Consider the following 13,382-nt stretch of genomic DNA (forward strand, 5'->3'; position numbering starts at 1 on the left):
AGCCGGCTGCCGTTGCTTGAGAAACTACGCAATTTGCGTTGAGGAAAAGCGAGGCCGAACGCCCCCCGGCGGAGCCGTGACAAACTTAACGCATGCGCCTGCTTCGGTAATTAGCGCAGTGTACGCCTCTAACTTAAAAATGCCCGATACGCTCCTTCTCCCCACCACCGCCTTTCTAAGCAGCTAAAGCGATAGCGAGCTTGCTTGGAAATGGGAACCGGTGTCCTCACTCAGCTCAAACGGTTAGGAAGGGGCGGGTGTTGTTGACGGAGTTAGCCAATGAGCGATCGAGAGTCTTGAAGTGAAGGGGAAAGACTCGCCAATCGGAACGCGCAGGCGGTTTAAAGGGCGTTGAAGGTAGGCGGGCGGGCATTTGAATTCAAACGGCGGTGGAACCTGCCAGACGGACTGCGGAGGTGAGCGGGCCGTCAAAGAAGGGCGAACTGGTGGATGGCGGGGCTGCGGAGGGTGCCTTGTAAGTGCTGGTGGGGAGAAGCTTTTTCCTAAGCGCTCGAGCCCACCCGTTCGGTAGCTTCCATGAGTTTTCTCATAAAATAGGTGTAATGGCCGAGGAGGATGGTAGTTGTATTCTAACCGGTATAGGGACTAGTATTTTGGAACATCGTGGGATGTAGGCATTTCGTTATTAAACCATTACAAGGTGAAAAATATGGCGAGGATTGGGTCATGTCCTAAATCAGTCCTATAAATGACTTGCCAATGATAAAAAGTTGCTTCCGTTGGAATAAGTATCATTTCAATTCCTTTAAAATGTTACCTGAGACTTGGTTTTCGTTTTTCTGGCCTGACCTTTAGCCTTACCTGCTTTTAACTCTAAAGGCAGGGAAGCTAATCCTTATTTAAATTTTCTTGGGAGTTGCTTTAAAAAAAAAGAAAAAAGAACCAGCACTGCAAAGGAGGGAATAATAAGGAAATAGGCTGCTAATGCATGTTTTTATATAAATAAAAATATCTCTTTGGAAAAACAATGGATTCTAATGCCTATGTTAGTGCAACAGGCTCTTCAGACAAACAGGCTCTTCAGACAAACTGTTTTATCAAAGCATTGTTAGTTTTCTAAGAATTCCTCTGAAGTCTTTGTGGAACCCAGAGGTATTCTTGGGGGGTGGGATGCAGAGGTGGTGTTCAGCAGATTCTGACCAGTTCTGGAGAACCAGTAGCAGAAATTTTGAGTAGTTCGGAAAACAGGCAAATGCAACCTCTGACTGGAGATTTTACAGTATCCTTCTCCTGCCATGCCCACAGAAGTAGTAAAAAAAAGTAGTAAAAAAAATGGAACCCCACCACTGGTGGGATGGTGTTTTATTTTGCAGCAAATTTCCTTTTAAAAAATGCTGAGTTCCAACTGAGAGTCAACTGGTACCATATCGTGGTTCCATGATTTAAAATATCTGTGAGACAGACAAGATGGCTTTTCTGAAAAGTATATTTAATAAAAGTTATGAAACTATTCATCCAGACAAACCAACATGAGCTGAGTTTTTCATGTGTTTTTCAAAACTTTGGTAATTTTATGTCCCTTCATCTAAATGAAATGATACTTTCTTCTTGTTCCAGAAGAAAATCTAAACATTTATGACAGGTATATACATTGCCATGAATAAGCATCTGCCTTCGTAGCTTTCAGAGAGAGCACAATTATAAAGCTTTTTTAAACTGTTCAGTTTATGCTATTGAAATGCTTTTATAACTCTAAGAAATAAACTGCATTTCTTTGCCTGTTTGATGTATATTGTACTGTGCATCACATAAATTAATGTGTTCTTCCTTAAATTAATGTGTTAATTTTTCCAAGGGTTTATTAATATGAATAGGTTGAAAATATTGAAGTGACAGTTTCAAATAGCGTGATGGAATATGAGAGACAAAACATTTTAGTTACGTTATACATGACAAATGCCTGGATTTTTTGTTCCCCAATATAGTAATGGACAAAACGAGTAAAGAAAACCAGAATGGACACCTACAGAACAGTAAGGTAAAGTGACCCTTTGTGTGTATTAGTGTAATTCTTGCCATTTTAGATTTCACCATTGCACTGCCCCTCGCAGTCGTGTAATCACAATTTGGACACTTTTCAATGAACTTGAATTTACAGTCCATTGCAGCATCCAGTATTCAAGTGATTGCCATTGGTTAAGTTGGATTTGCACTTATGACCATATTATTCACTTACTGACCACATCATTTGCTTAATTATCACAGAAGCTGGACTTACAACCTTCATAAAAATGATTGTAAAATCTGGTCTTGTGACATGGTCTGACCCCAATGATTTATGACCGAAATTCTGTTCATAATTGTAGTTGTGAGTTGAGTAGTAAAATTTTGCTATTTTAAACTATGAACTTCCAAAACTATAGGGCAAAACCAGTGCCCTATAACCTATATATATAAAAGTGAAATACCACTCACGCATCATCATAAAATCTCCAGAACGTAAAGCCTACAAACTTGAAATTTGACACGTATGTTCCTCTTGGCTTCTAGTTGCTCACTAAGAGAGGATTTTTCAAAATGACCATCAGAGCATTAGTATTTTGTATATTTTTATTAACATGCTCTGATGCTAAGGAGTTCTCCCCCTCCCCACTGGATAATAAATCTGTTCCAAATGCAAAACACAAGCAGAGGAGAGGAGTTTCAGTTTTAGTTTCACAGCAGCAACCAGTTTTAGTACAGAACAGTTGAGCTAAGCCACGCCCAGGCTCCTTGCTGTCTCCTTGCTCACACAGCAAATACTGTTTCAGTTTCCAAACAGCCCTCGACTCCCTCACACACTGACAGGACAATAGATGAATAATTAGAAATGGATGGATGCTGGTAGACAGAATTCCCCCTCTCCCCTTCTATTTTCCTCCCCCAAAACTAAGCCCGATCACATAGTTTCGTAGCGAAGCACGGGTATCAAACTACTGGTTTTATGTTGGAAAACTGAATCCTAAGAAATGTTGCAACTTCTGTGTTTTCTTAGGTGCCTAAAATTGTTCAAAGCTGTGTATTTTTTAAAAAAAATCAGGTAGATGGTCCAAAGCGGATTCCGATGACTCAGAATCGGGCACTGAGGACTGGAATTCAATCACAGCGTGTTCTTTCTGCTTCAAATGTGCCCCAGAGAGTGCCTATTCAGTCTCAGGCACAGAAACCTGCTGTTACCCATCCAAAATGTTCCAACTACACAAGTCAGCAGCGACCAACATCTGCAGTTCAACCAATATCTAGGAACTCCGGTCCAAATAAACCTGGTATAATCTCTCAGCAGCCTTCTGCATCTGGTAAGTGCTACTGTTTCACTTATTTTTAACTTTATAACAGCAAGTACTCCTGTTCAAGCTATTTCTAATCATCATCATCTGAAAAATCTATTGATGGTTACAATACATGTAGTCCTTGAGTTAAGACCACTAATTCAGTGACTGTTAGTAGTTGAATGAAGGAACTTGTAATTGGTCACTGAAATTACTGAAATTACTGACATTGCAATGTCCTCATGGTCACGTAATCACTATTTATGCACTTGGTGACATATTTCAGATTACAACCGATTTCCAAGCACTCTACAATCATGGGATCTCCTTTGGAATCTTTCCTGATAGCTTCCTTAGAAAGCCAATGGGGAAGCCAGCGTGGAAGATCACAGCTTACTGGGATAAGGCTCTGCCCATGCAGTTCCCCAGGTCTTCTGCACTTGTGCCATACTGGCCACAGACACCCTTCCTGAGCTGCACAGTGCCTCTAGACATCTTGCATCCCACTCTCTTTATCACCTGACAGCAGCCACTTGCCTGTCAATCAGCCCGGGACTTATAACTTCCTGCTGGCTTTCCCAGTGACTGGTTCATGGAAGCCAACAGGAAGTTGCCTCACGTAAAGACTGGCACTCATTTAATTACAGCAACTGGGTCTTCAAGGATTCACTTTGCTAAGCAATGAGATTGTATTTACAACTATATCACTTAGCAATGAAAATTCCAGTCCCAATTGTCCTAAATCTAGGACTATCTATATACGACAAAGAACAAAAAGAGAAGCTTTAAAACAGTATTGGAAAATATAGGGAATTGCTATATGCATTCAAATGAAAATCTACAAAAATTTGACTGATTAGTATGAGTTGGTGCAGGTAGTCCTCAATTTATGATTTTGCTTAGCGACCTTTTCAGGTTACAGCATTGCTGCCAAATATCTGGTCCTCACACTTAAAACTGTTGCAGGGTCCCTGCAGTCATGTATTCAAAATCTGGGGAGCAGCATATATTTACAATGTTTGCAGTGATCCCTGGATACTGCACCTGATCAAAATTTGCAACCTTTCCAGCTGGCTTCCAACAAAGTCAATGGGGAAAGTTGTAGTTGCTTGATGACCATATGATTCACTTAACAAACACAATACAAGTAGTCCTGGACTTACAACAGTTTGCTTAGTGACTATTCAAAGTTACAACAACACTGAAAAAAGTGACTTGTGACCATTTTTCAGACTTATGACTGTTGCAGCATTCCATGGTCATGTGATTTACATTCAGATGCTTGACAACTGACTCAGATTTATGACGGTTTGCAGTGTACCGGGGTCATGGGATCACTTTTTGCAACCTTTTGAGAAGCAAAGGCAATGGGGAAGCCAGATTCCCTTGACAACTAGGTTACTAATTTAACAATTGCAGTGATTCACTTAACAACTGTGGCAAGAAAGTAAAATCGGGCAAAACTCACTTAACAAATTTCTCACTTTGCAACATGAATGTTGGGCTCAATTGTGGTCATAAGTTGATCACCTGTATTTAAATGTTTAACTATGAAGTTAGGTAGTCTTAAAACAAACTGCATTCTCTTTACTAAATATTTGTAAATACACAGAAATATGAATAATGCTATCTCGGTAATGTATCTACTCATGTTGCAATATTGATTCATTTTAAAATGTTGATATTTGTCTGAAAAATCATTAGTTAAAAGATTCTTAAAACTGCACGGATCGTGAAAACTGAATCTATGTAAGATCTTTGCATAAGTGTTGAATGGAAGGTTAGAGATGGCTTCTTGGATTACTTAGGGAATTAATATTCCTCCTGTTGGTGCTGAAAACTTCTTCCAAAGTGTCAAAATTTTGGCTATGAGCACATTTGAAATTGGCATTTTCTTATTTAGAGGCAGAAAATGTTACAACCCTTATCCATAAGAGACATAAATACTAAAAGGGGAACAACTTATTCAGAAAAAGTAATACACCTCAAGTACATCCATATGTAATAAGATCCTATCTAGTCTTTCTCATCCAATGGTAGCCTTGGACACACACAGATTATTTAATGCAGGGGTCCTATATTTTAAATATAGAGTACTTCCTTCATATATCTAGAGCCGATGGAATATCTTAAATATGACTGGTGTGCTAGCAAGAAACCCTTAATTCTAAATAATTAAGGGTTTCTTGCTAGCCTGCCAGTCATATTTAAAATATTCCATCTGCTCTAGATATTCATCCACAGCCATTTTGATTATGTATGATATTACATAATTTCTAAAGATAAGTAGAATAGAGATAAAATTGCCAGGCAAGAGTGTTAATTTAAAAGTGTTAATCCTTACATAAAGTGCGTGTGTGTGTATGAGATAGCAACAACTAAGTGATTTTCAGTGTCTTTGGTCACAAGATTTGCTTATCAACTATATTTCTAGAATGGTTTGCTGTGGCTAAACACAAAGAGATCATACATCTTTAATTTCTGTATCATCTATAAAGTATGAACGCCCCCAAACCTGCCACTGAGAGGAACAATTTAAATAAACTGCTCAATTTTTTCAACGTCAGAGCTTGCTTTAGAAAATTTAACTTTCCTATGCATAGGAAAAAAGCCTGAAACTGAAGATGTATCAGCTGCATCAACTGAGGCAAAAGGAGCTTCCGATTCAAAAAGTGAGAGCAAAGGGGCATCAAAAAGTGAAACTAAAAGGTAAGTTCTTATTTTGTTTCTGTGGGTGGATATATACAAAGGTATGCACACTTCTTACTGGGAAATTCAGATGGATCCAAGTCTGTTAGCCTTATGTAAAGGATTGAAGATCTAGCTGTTTCCCCAGACATTTTAGTTAGATGGTTAGATGAGCTCTACTCTTGTTAATGTGTATAAGTTTTTTTCTTGTCAGTGGGGTGGTTATCCTTGGGCACCTGTGATTTTATGTGATTTTTGTGTTATTTTTTCAAGTCGGAACATTTGCACACACATAGACATTTACGTAAATGCAGTCTTACCTAAAATGGTTTTTGAAGAGAGCATTTTCTTCTGTATTCCTCAGGAAGCTAAGTGCTTTTACCTATCCTACTGTGTCTCTAACCTATCCCCACAAAAAGTTTGTTCTTTATAAGGATGTCCTGTACAAATTGCAAGTTTTGAGGAGAGAACAAAGTGTTCTTATTTCATATTCTAATCCTTTTTTAAAAAACATAGAAAACAGTGGTTCCTTGAAGACTTTGAAATTGGCCGCCCTTTGGGAAAAGGAAAATTTGGAAATGTATACCTGGCTCGAGAGAAACGGAGCAAATTCATTTTGGCACTGAAGGTCTTGTTTAAAGCACAGTTGGAAAAAGCAGGTGTAGAACATCAGCTGCGGCGAGAAGTAGAAATACAGTCTCATCTTCGGTAAGGTTGAATAAAAATACAGAGGGGTAGTCTGGAGGCCATATACAGCAAACAAGGCTTACACTGCCAAAATAGGACAGTAAAAGAGTAAACATTTAGTAGTACAATTATTATTCAGAATTAAAGGTAAAGTGAGAGGGGGAGACCTCTGGGAAGGGATTCTAATTCTCTGCTTTCTCTTACCTATACAGAGATGGCTTCGGAGGGAGGTTTTTGATACATTTATCAGGTTTTGAAGGTAGAAATAAAATAAAGGCCTTTAGGAAGCCAACTGCTTTCATTTCTAGACCAACTCAAAGGCTCTAACTCAACCTGCAAGGTGGCCATTTCTGGCCAATGGAGAAGGAGATGAGAATAGCTAGTATTCCAGAGGCATTCCAGAGGTTTCTAGTCTTGTCAAAACTTTTTGAAATACTGTAGCTGGAAAAACATGACCCAACTTTTTTTTGGAACACATTGAACAGCTTGCTTGGCTTCAACCTGTTTATCACTTGTATATAAAAAAGAGGGAGTTATAGACGTGTTTAGCTTATTAAGAGCAACGTTCTTGTTTCAAAATCCATATGCCTCTTTTGTAGGCATCCCAATATTCTCCGGCTGTATGGTTATTTCCATGATGCAACAAGAGTGTACTTAATTTTGGAACATGCACCTCGTGGAGAAGTCTACAAAGAACTTCAGAAGCTTACAAAGTTTGATGAGCAACGAACAGCTACTGTACGGTTTGCAAATGGCAATGCATGCTTTTTGTATGAAATACTATGGCTATTTCCCCCAACCCCTCTTTGGAAATGGATGCTCTATTATGGTTATTCCTCTAGCAATTTGAATATGAAAATACTGAATAGCTTTGGTTTAAGAGATAAGTTTTTTAAAAACAATCAAGTAGGTAGAAAAGTTCATAGCTTCTCCCTCTGAAGCAGATCACCACTAAGAGGCCAAGTGGGATAATTTCACTGAAGCTGTTTTGTAAATGAAGGGAAATATATACACTGCTCAAAAAAATAAAGGGAACACAAAAATAAGACATCCTAGATCTGAATGAATGAAATATTAAATACTTTGTTCATTACATAGTTGAATATGCTGACGACAAAATCACACAAAAATTATCAGTGGAAATCAAATTTAGCAACCCATGGAGGTCTGGATTTGGAGTTATACTCAAAATTAAAGTGGAAAAAAAACACTACAGGCTGATCCAACTTTGATGTAATGTCCTTAAAACAAGTCAAAATGAGGCTCAGTAGTGTGTGTGGCCTCCACGTGCCTATATGACCTCCCTACAATGCCTGGGCATGCTCCTGATGAGGTGGCGGATGGTCTCCTGAGGGATCTCCTCCCACACCTGGACTAAAGCATCCCCCAACTCCTGGACAGTCTGTGGTGCAACGTGGCATTGGTGGATGGAGCGAGACATGATGTCCCAGATGTGCTCAATGGGATTCAGGTCTGGGGAATGGGCGGGCCAGTCCATAGCATCAATGCCTTCGTCTTGCAGGAACTGCTGACCCTCCAGACACATGAGGTCTAGTATTGTCGTGCTTTTGGAGGAACCCAGGGCCAGCATATGGTCTCACAAGGGGTCTGAGGATCTCATCTCGGTACCTAATGGCAGTCAGGCTACCTCTGGTGAGCACATGGAGGGCTGTGCGGCCCCCTAAAGAAATGCCATCCCACACCATTACTGACCCACTGCCAAACCGGTCATGCTGGAGGATGTTGCAGGCAGCAGAACGTTCTCCACGGCATCTCCAGACCCTGTCACGTCTGTCACATGTGCTCAGTGTGAACCTGCTTTCATCTGTGAAGAGCACAGGGCGCCAGTGGCGAATTTGCCAATCTTGGTGTTCTCTGGCAAATGCCAAACGTTCTGCACGGTGTTGGGCTATAAGCACAACCCCCACCTGTGGACGTCAGGCCCTCATACCACCCTCATAGAATCTGTTTCTGACCATTTGAGCAGCTACATGCACATTTGTGGCCCGCTGGAGGTCATTTTGCAGAGCTCTGGCAGTGCTCCTCCTGTCCCTCCTTGCACAAAGGAGGAGGTAGCGGTCCTGATGCTGGGTTGTTGCCCTTCTACGGCCTCCTCCACGTCTCCTGATGTACTGGCCTGTCTCTTGGTAGCGCCTCCATGCTCTGGACACTACGCTGACAGACACAGCAAACCTTGCCACAGCTCACATTGATGTGCCATCTTGGATGAGCTGCACTTCCTGAGCCACGTGTGGGTTGTAGACTCCGTCTCATGCTACCACTAGAGTGAAAGCACCGCCAGCATTCAAAAGTGACCAAACCGTCAGCCGGAAAGCATAGGAACTGAGAAGTGGTCTGTGGTCACCACCTGCAGAACCATTCCTTTATTGGGGATGTCTTGCTAACTGCCTATGCTTTCCACCTGTTGTCTATTCCATTTGTGAAATTGATTGTCAATCAGTGTTGCTACCTAAGTGGACAGTTTGATTTCACAGAAGTGTGATTGACTTGGAGTTACATTGTGTTGTTTAAGTGTTCCTTTTATTTTTTTGAGCAGTGTATTTCTCAGGATAAGGTTGCAGGATCCAATCCAAATCTGTCACTGGGAGCAGGATTTATTCTTCCAAGCTTTTGGACTCATGCTGGAGCCCATCCTCAGGGAACTTCTCTCTCAACAGAATGTGTGCCTGTTTTGTTTAAAACTTCTGAAATTAACAGGGAAAATAAGTTAAACGTGCTAAGCTCTTTCATAGAAAAGAATGGAAGTTCACAATAAAATGACTGTTGTATTTAAATTACAATGAATTCATCTGGTACCCTGTAAGTGTTTTGGGTTAGAAGTCGATTACCAATGGCTGTGGATTCAAGATTTTTGTGCCATATTGTATTTTTTTTCCTGACTTAAATGATATCTAGGCAACTTTACAGGCTCATTCTTGAGCTGATTTAATTTGACCTCTGCATTTCCAATTAATTGGCAATCCTGTTGTTGCTTTCAGTGCAAACCTCACTATCTTCATGTAATGTTGGGAATACTATGTTTCTGTTGCAAATTTTTCAACTGGTCATCTGATTTGTATATGCAAAGGGAGTACTGCTTTTCTTGTCCCTTTATGGCATGGTTAGGGTTTTTTTCTTAGTGAAAGACCTTTCACATAGGGTTTCTAAAAATGTATTTGTTTTTAAAATGGAAAGTGGAAATATAGCTTTGGAGACTTGGCATTTTTTGAAAGTCTCTTAAAAATTAGCAAAAGAAAAAAAGAGTAAGACAAGTTCTTCTACAAAGAACTTGAGTTAAGTGGCAATGAGTGGAGGAATGGATTAATGCTAATTTGAGAAGGATGTTGACCAATTTTCATTAGCTTAAGGGAGAACAGATGTTACGCTTTCAGAAACTGCTTGTCAAAGATTCCAGAAGTGCATTCCAGATGTACATGCATCTTAGTCATTGATAGAACATTCAGCATTGGAGAGGTCTTCAATGTACCTTCTATGGTCTCATCAAATTTTGTTTAATGTGCAAATACCTGCTTGCCAGAAAAGTACAAAATAAGTACATTAATTTATTTTTAGTCTTTTGGGACAAGGTTGCAAGCATTTTATGTGATGAAGGCCAATAGTTATGTAGTAAGCATGAGAAACCACAGTAATTTTTGGAGTAAGTTTGGAGCAACTTTGAATTAAAGCAAACTTCTGTAATTAAACCAACGCAGGCAGAGCCTTCCTGAAATTATGGTGACATTTCAGGTACCTGACTACTAAGAGGATGGTGACATCCACAATGATTAAGGGAAACTTTACATTTCATAGTAGAGACCTGCTGATTAACCCAATAATGTAGTACTTTTCCTGTTCTTTTTGGTAGTTATTTTTATTATTGTCTTATCATTGTGGCTATAGTAGTATAAGAATAAATGCTCATTGGCCATATCAGCTTCAATTGCATTAATTGAAATTGGTAAACCATATTTGCAAATGTTGGTTTCTTCTACAGTATGTGACTGAACTCGCAGATGCATTGTTATATTGTCATTCAAAAAGAGTAATTCATAGGGATATCAAACCTGAAAATCTGTTGCTGGGATCAAATGGAGAGCTCAAGATTGCTGACTTTGGATGGTCTGTGCATGCCCCATCTTCTAGGTAGGGGACTCTTTAATATTCAAGTTTGAGAGTAGAATTGCCTTAGAATTATTTGAATATACAATGTACTTTTCTAGAAGTAGTAAAATTTACCAAAATAGCTAAATCTTTCTGATTCTTTCAGTTGAGGATAGAACTCTTAACTGAAAATCTGTTTAAAGTAGGGTTCGTACTATAATGCTGGCAACCATGTTTTCCAGATGAATACCAAAGTAAATTGGCAAGAGTCAGTTTGGTGTCGTGGTTAAGGCATCAGAGTAGAAATCAGGAAACCGAGTTCTATTCCTGCCTTAAGCATGAAAACTAGCAGGGTGATTTGGGTCACTTATTTTCAGCCAAACTCACAAGGTGATTGTTGTGGGAAAAGTAGGAGGAATGAGTATGAACATTCACTGCCTTGAGTTACTTATAAAAATAATAAAGGGGTAAAAATATTTGAAAAATATAATTTCCATTCCTATGCCATTCTGTTCCTTTTGCAATTGAAATTCAGTGGCTATAAAATTTCAGAGTTGTTACTGTGTGGAACATCTCAGAATGTATATTTTTGAAATATTGAGTGTCTCTGGTCACCTGATATTTAGATGAAATATAACCATCTAAAGAAAATCATGTGATAATTGCATATATAAAAAAGTGGAACATTTTAACTCAGAATTCAAACCAAAATATCACACCAACATTCCTAGCTAGTTATGAAGGATAAATCAACAGCAAGATAGTTATGAATGCAATAAACAAGATAATACTGATAAGATCCTGAAGGTAGATGGGAAATGAGGTCCAATAAAAAGGAAGTCAGGATTATATGTAGAGAAGTGTGAGCAGTGAAGGGCTTCATGTTCTACAAAACAACTTTGAATTTGAATCTGAGAAAGGAATGGCTTCTTGTGACATTCAAAAATATCAAGCACTTTGGAATAGAGATAGCAGAAAGATTTAGGATTAGGTAACATTCATAAAATGTCTTAAAACATGGTATTAATAAGCAGAGTAGCTTATTATTAGTATTAATAGCATCCATTGTGGCTTTTAGATAAATAACATGGTTTGCTGACTGATCTATACTTTGCTATCCTAGGAGATCAACAATATGTGGCACCCTTGATTACTTACCTCCTGAAATGATTGAAGGGAGGACACATGATGAAACGGTAGACCTGTGGAGTCTTGGTGTCTTATGTTATGAATTTTTAGTAGGAAAGCCTCCTTTTGAAGCAGAAACTTATCAGGATACATATAGAGCCATTTCCAGGGTAAGTTGAATTTATCTAGCTCTGTGTATCCTATATTTTTGTTTTCTTGTAATCCATTACTCACTCTATATAGAGAAGTAACCTTTGAGATTTTGAGAAGCCCAAAACTGCCTTAACAATTCCCTGATGTTATTCAGGCATTAGAATTTTATTTACTTACCAAGCATATTAGTACCTTTTTGTCAGCTGGCAAATTCAGGTTCAGTTCCTGCACTAGTAACAATTGTTTGGATGGTGTCTTACATTGATATGCTACTGCCAAACTAAACGTTTTTTCCACCTGGATTCTACAATGGGAAGAAGTGAATGCAGTGCTTTGTGTGTAACTGTAATGTTCTTTGGTTTAAAGGTGGAGTACAGATTTCCTCCTTTTGTAACAGAGGGAGCTCGGGATCTGATTTCAAAGCTCTTGAAGCATGACCCAAAGCAGAGATTACCACTGGAACATGTGCTTAAACATCCATGGGTTACATCAAACTCTACTAAATCTCCCAAGCGTAACATGGTGGAAACCACTGTTGCTAATACTACTCAGTCATAGCATAATAAGTATTGCTGACTGCATTTCCCAAGAAGCAGGGATGGCAACAATTGGAAGACAGCTGATATAGGAAGCATACAATTGGTCTCAAACAGAAGTCAGTTTCCTGCACAACGAACCTCTTATCAACACAATGAAGTCTGAGCTGCAGTTTTCACAGGCATGCCGCAATGCTTGTAGTTCCTCCATTCAAAGCAGTTTGAATATTTGGAACACATACTTGAACTCTTTGTGCATGTGATTCAAAGCTGCTGGGGCACATCTTGTTCCGAACTTTCTCAGACCCATAGCTCCTATTCTGTTGATCCTCCTTGTTGCTTGATAGCCACATGAAATTGTTGGAATGGTGCAATAACACCCTAAGGTTATATAACCTGTGCAGTGATGTGACATGGATGGCGTCTGTTTCTGTATGAGCTACTGGTACAGTCATTGTCCTGTCTTCAGTTAGGAAATTCTTTAAAGTCTAAACAATAACCCAGTACTTTCAGACATACTGTTTTTGGATACCTAACTGCTTTATTTAGTGGCCAGAGATATTCTGTTTGTAAGATATCCTTGATAGTGAGCAATTATTCAATGTAAGTTCTCACAATTACTTTTGATCATCAATTTTTAAATAATGTATTTGTTTAAGCACTAGTAAAATTATTACAAAATCATGATGATTCTGCAGCACTTTTACTTGCATCTAATGGTACTTCACTTTTAGAATTCACAATTATACAAATGTATAACACATTTTATCTCAAGCTACCTGTATAGTTCAGATAAGCAGAATGATGCTTGATCCTGAAA

The 13,382-nt window shown here is 39.0% G+C and overlaps 1 protein-coding gene across 3 annotated transcripts; it reads left to right on the forward strand.

The window, feature by feature from the left end:
- Window positions 1–112: 112 nt before the first annotated feature.
- On the forward strand, window positions 113–13,246 carry AURKA (aurora kinase A). 3 transcript variants are annotated; one of them, XM_026664952.2, is made up of 9 exons: window positions 113–416; window positions 1,947–1,999; window positions 3,041–3,296; window positions 5,873–5,978; window positions 6,474–6,665; window positions 7,244–7,382; window positions 10,639–10,787; window positions 11,869–12,043; window positions 12,393–13,246. In XM_026664952.2, exons 2-9 carry the CDS (start codon window positions 1,949–1,951, stop codon window positions 12,582–12,584), a joined length of 1,260 nt encoding a protein of 419 aa, XP_026520737.2. In that variant the 5' UTR covers window positions 113–416; window positions 1,947–1,948; the 3' UTR covers window positions 12,585–13,246. The 3 variants fall into 3 exon arrangements, with proteins under 3 accessions (XP_026520737.2, XP_087815392.1, XP_087815391.1); XM_087959266.1 differs by having other exon boundaries at window positions 322–357; XM_087959265.1 differs by having other exon boundaries at window positions 392–475.
- The last annotated feature ends 136 nt before the right edge of the window (window positions 13,247–13,382 follow it).

This window comes from Notechis scutatus, chromosome 3 (assembly GCF_049901735.1).
Source record: "Notechis scutatus isolate UNSWTSFEM ecotype Mainland chromosome 3, rNotScu1.2, whole genome shotgun sequence".
NCBI classification, from domain to species: domain Eukaryota; kingdom Metazoa; phylum Chordata; class Lepidosauria; order Squamata; family Elapidae; genus Notechis; species Notechis scutatus.

Excerpts from the sequence above, each read along its gene's own strand:
- AURKA (XM_087959265.1), top strand. The coding sequence starts at position 451 with ATGGCGGGGCTGCGGAGGGTGCCTT. Across the intron at positions 7,383-10,638 it reads ATGAGCAACGAACAGCTACT|TATGTGACTGAACTCGCAGA; the intron begins GTACGGTTTGCA and ends TTTCTTCTACAG. Across the intron at positions 10,788-11,868 it reads GTGCATGCCCCATCTTCTAG|GAGATCAACAATATGTGGCA; the intron begins GTAGGGGACTCT and ends TTGCTATCCTAG.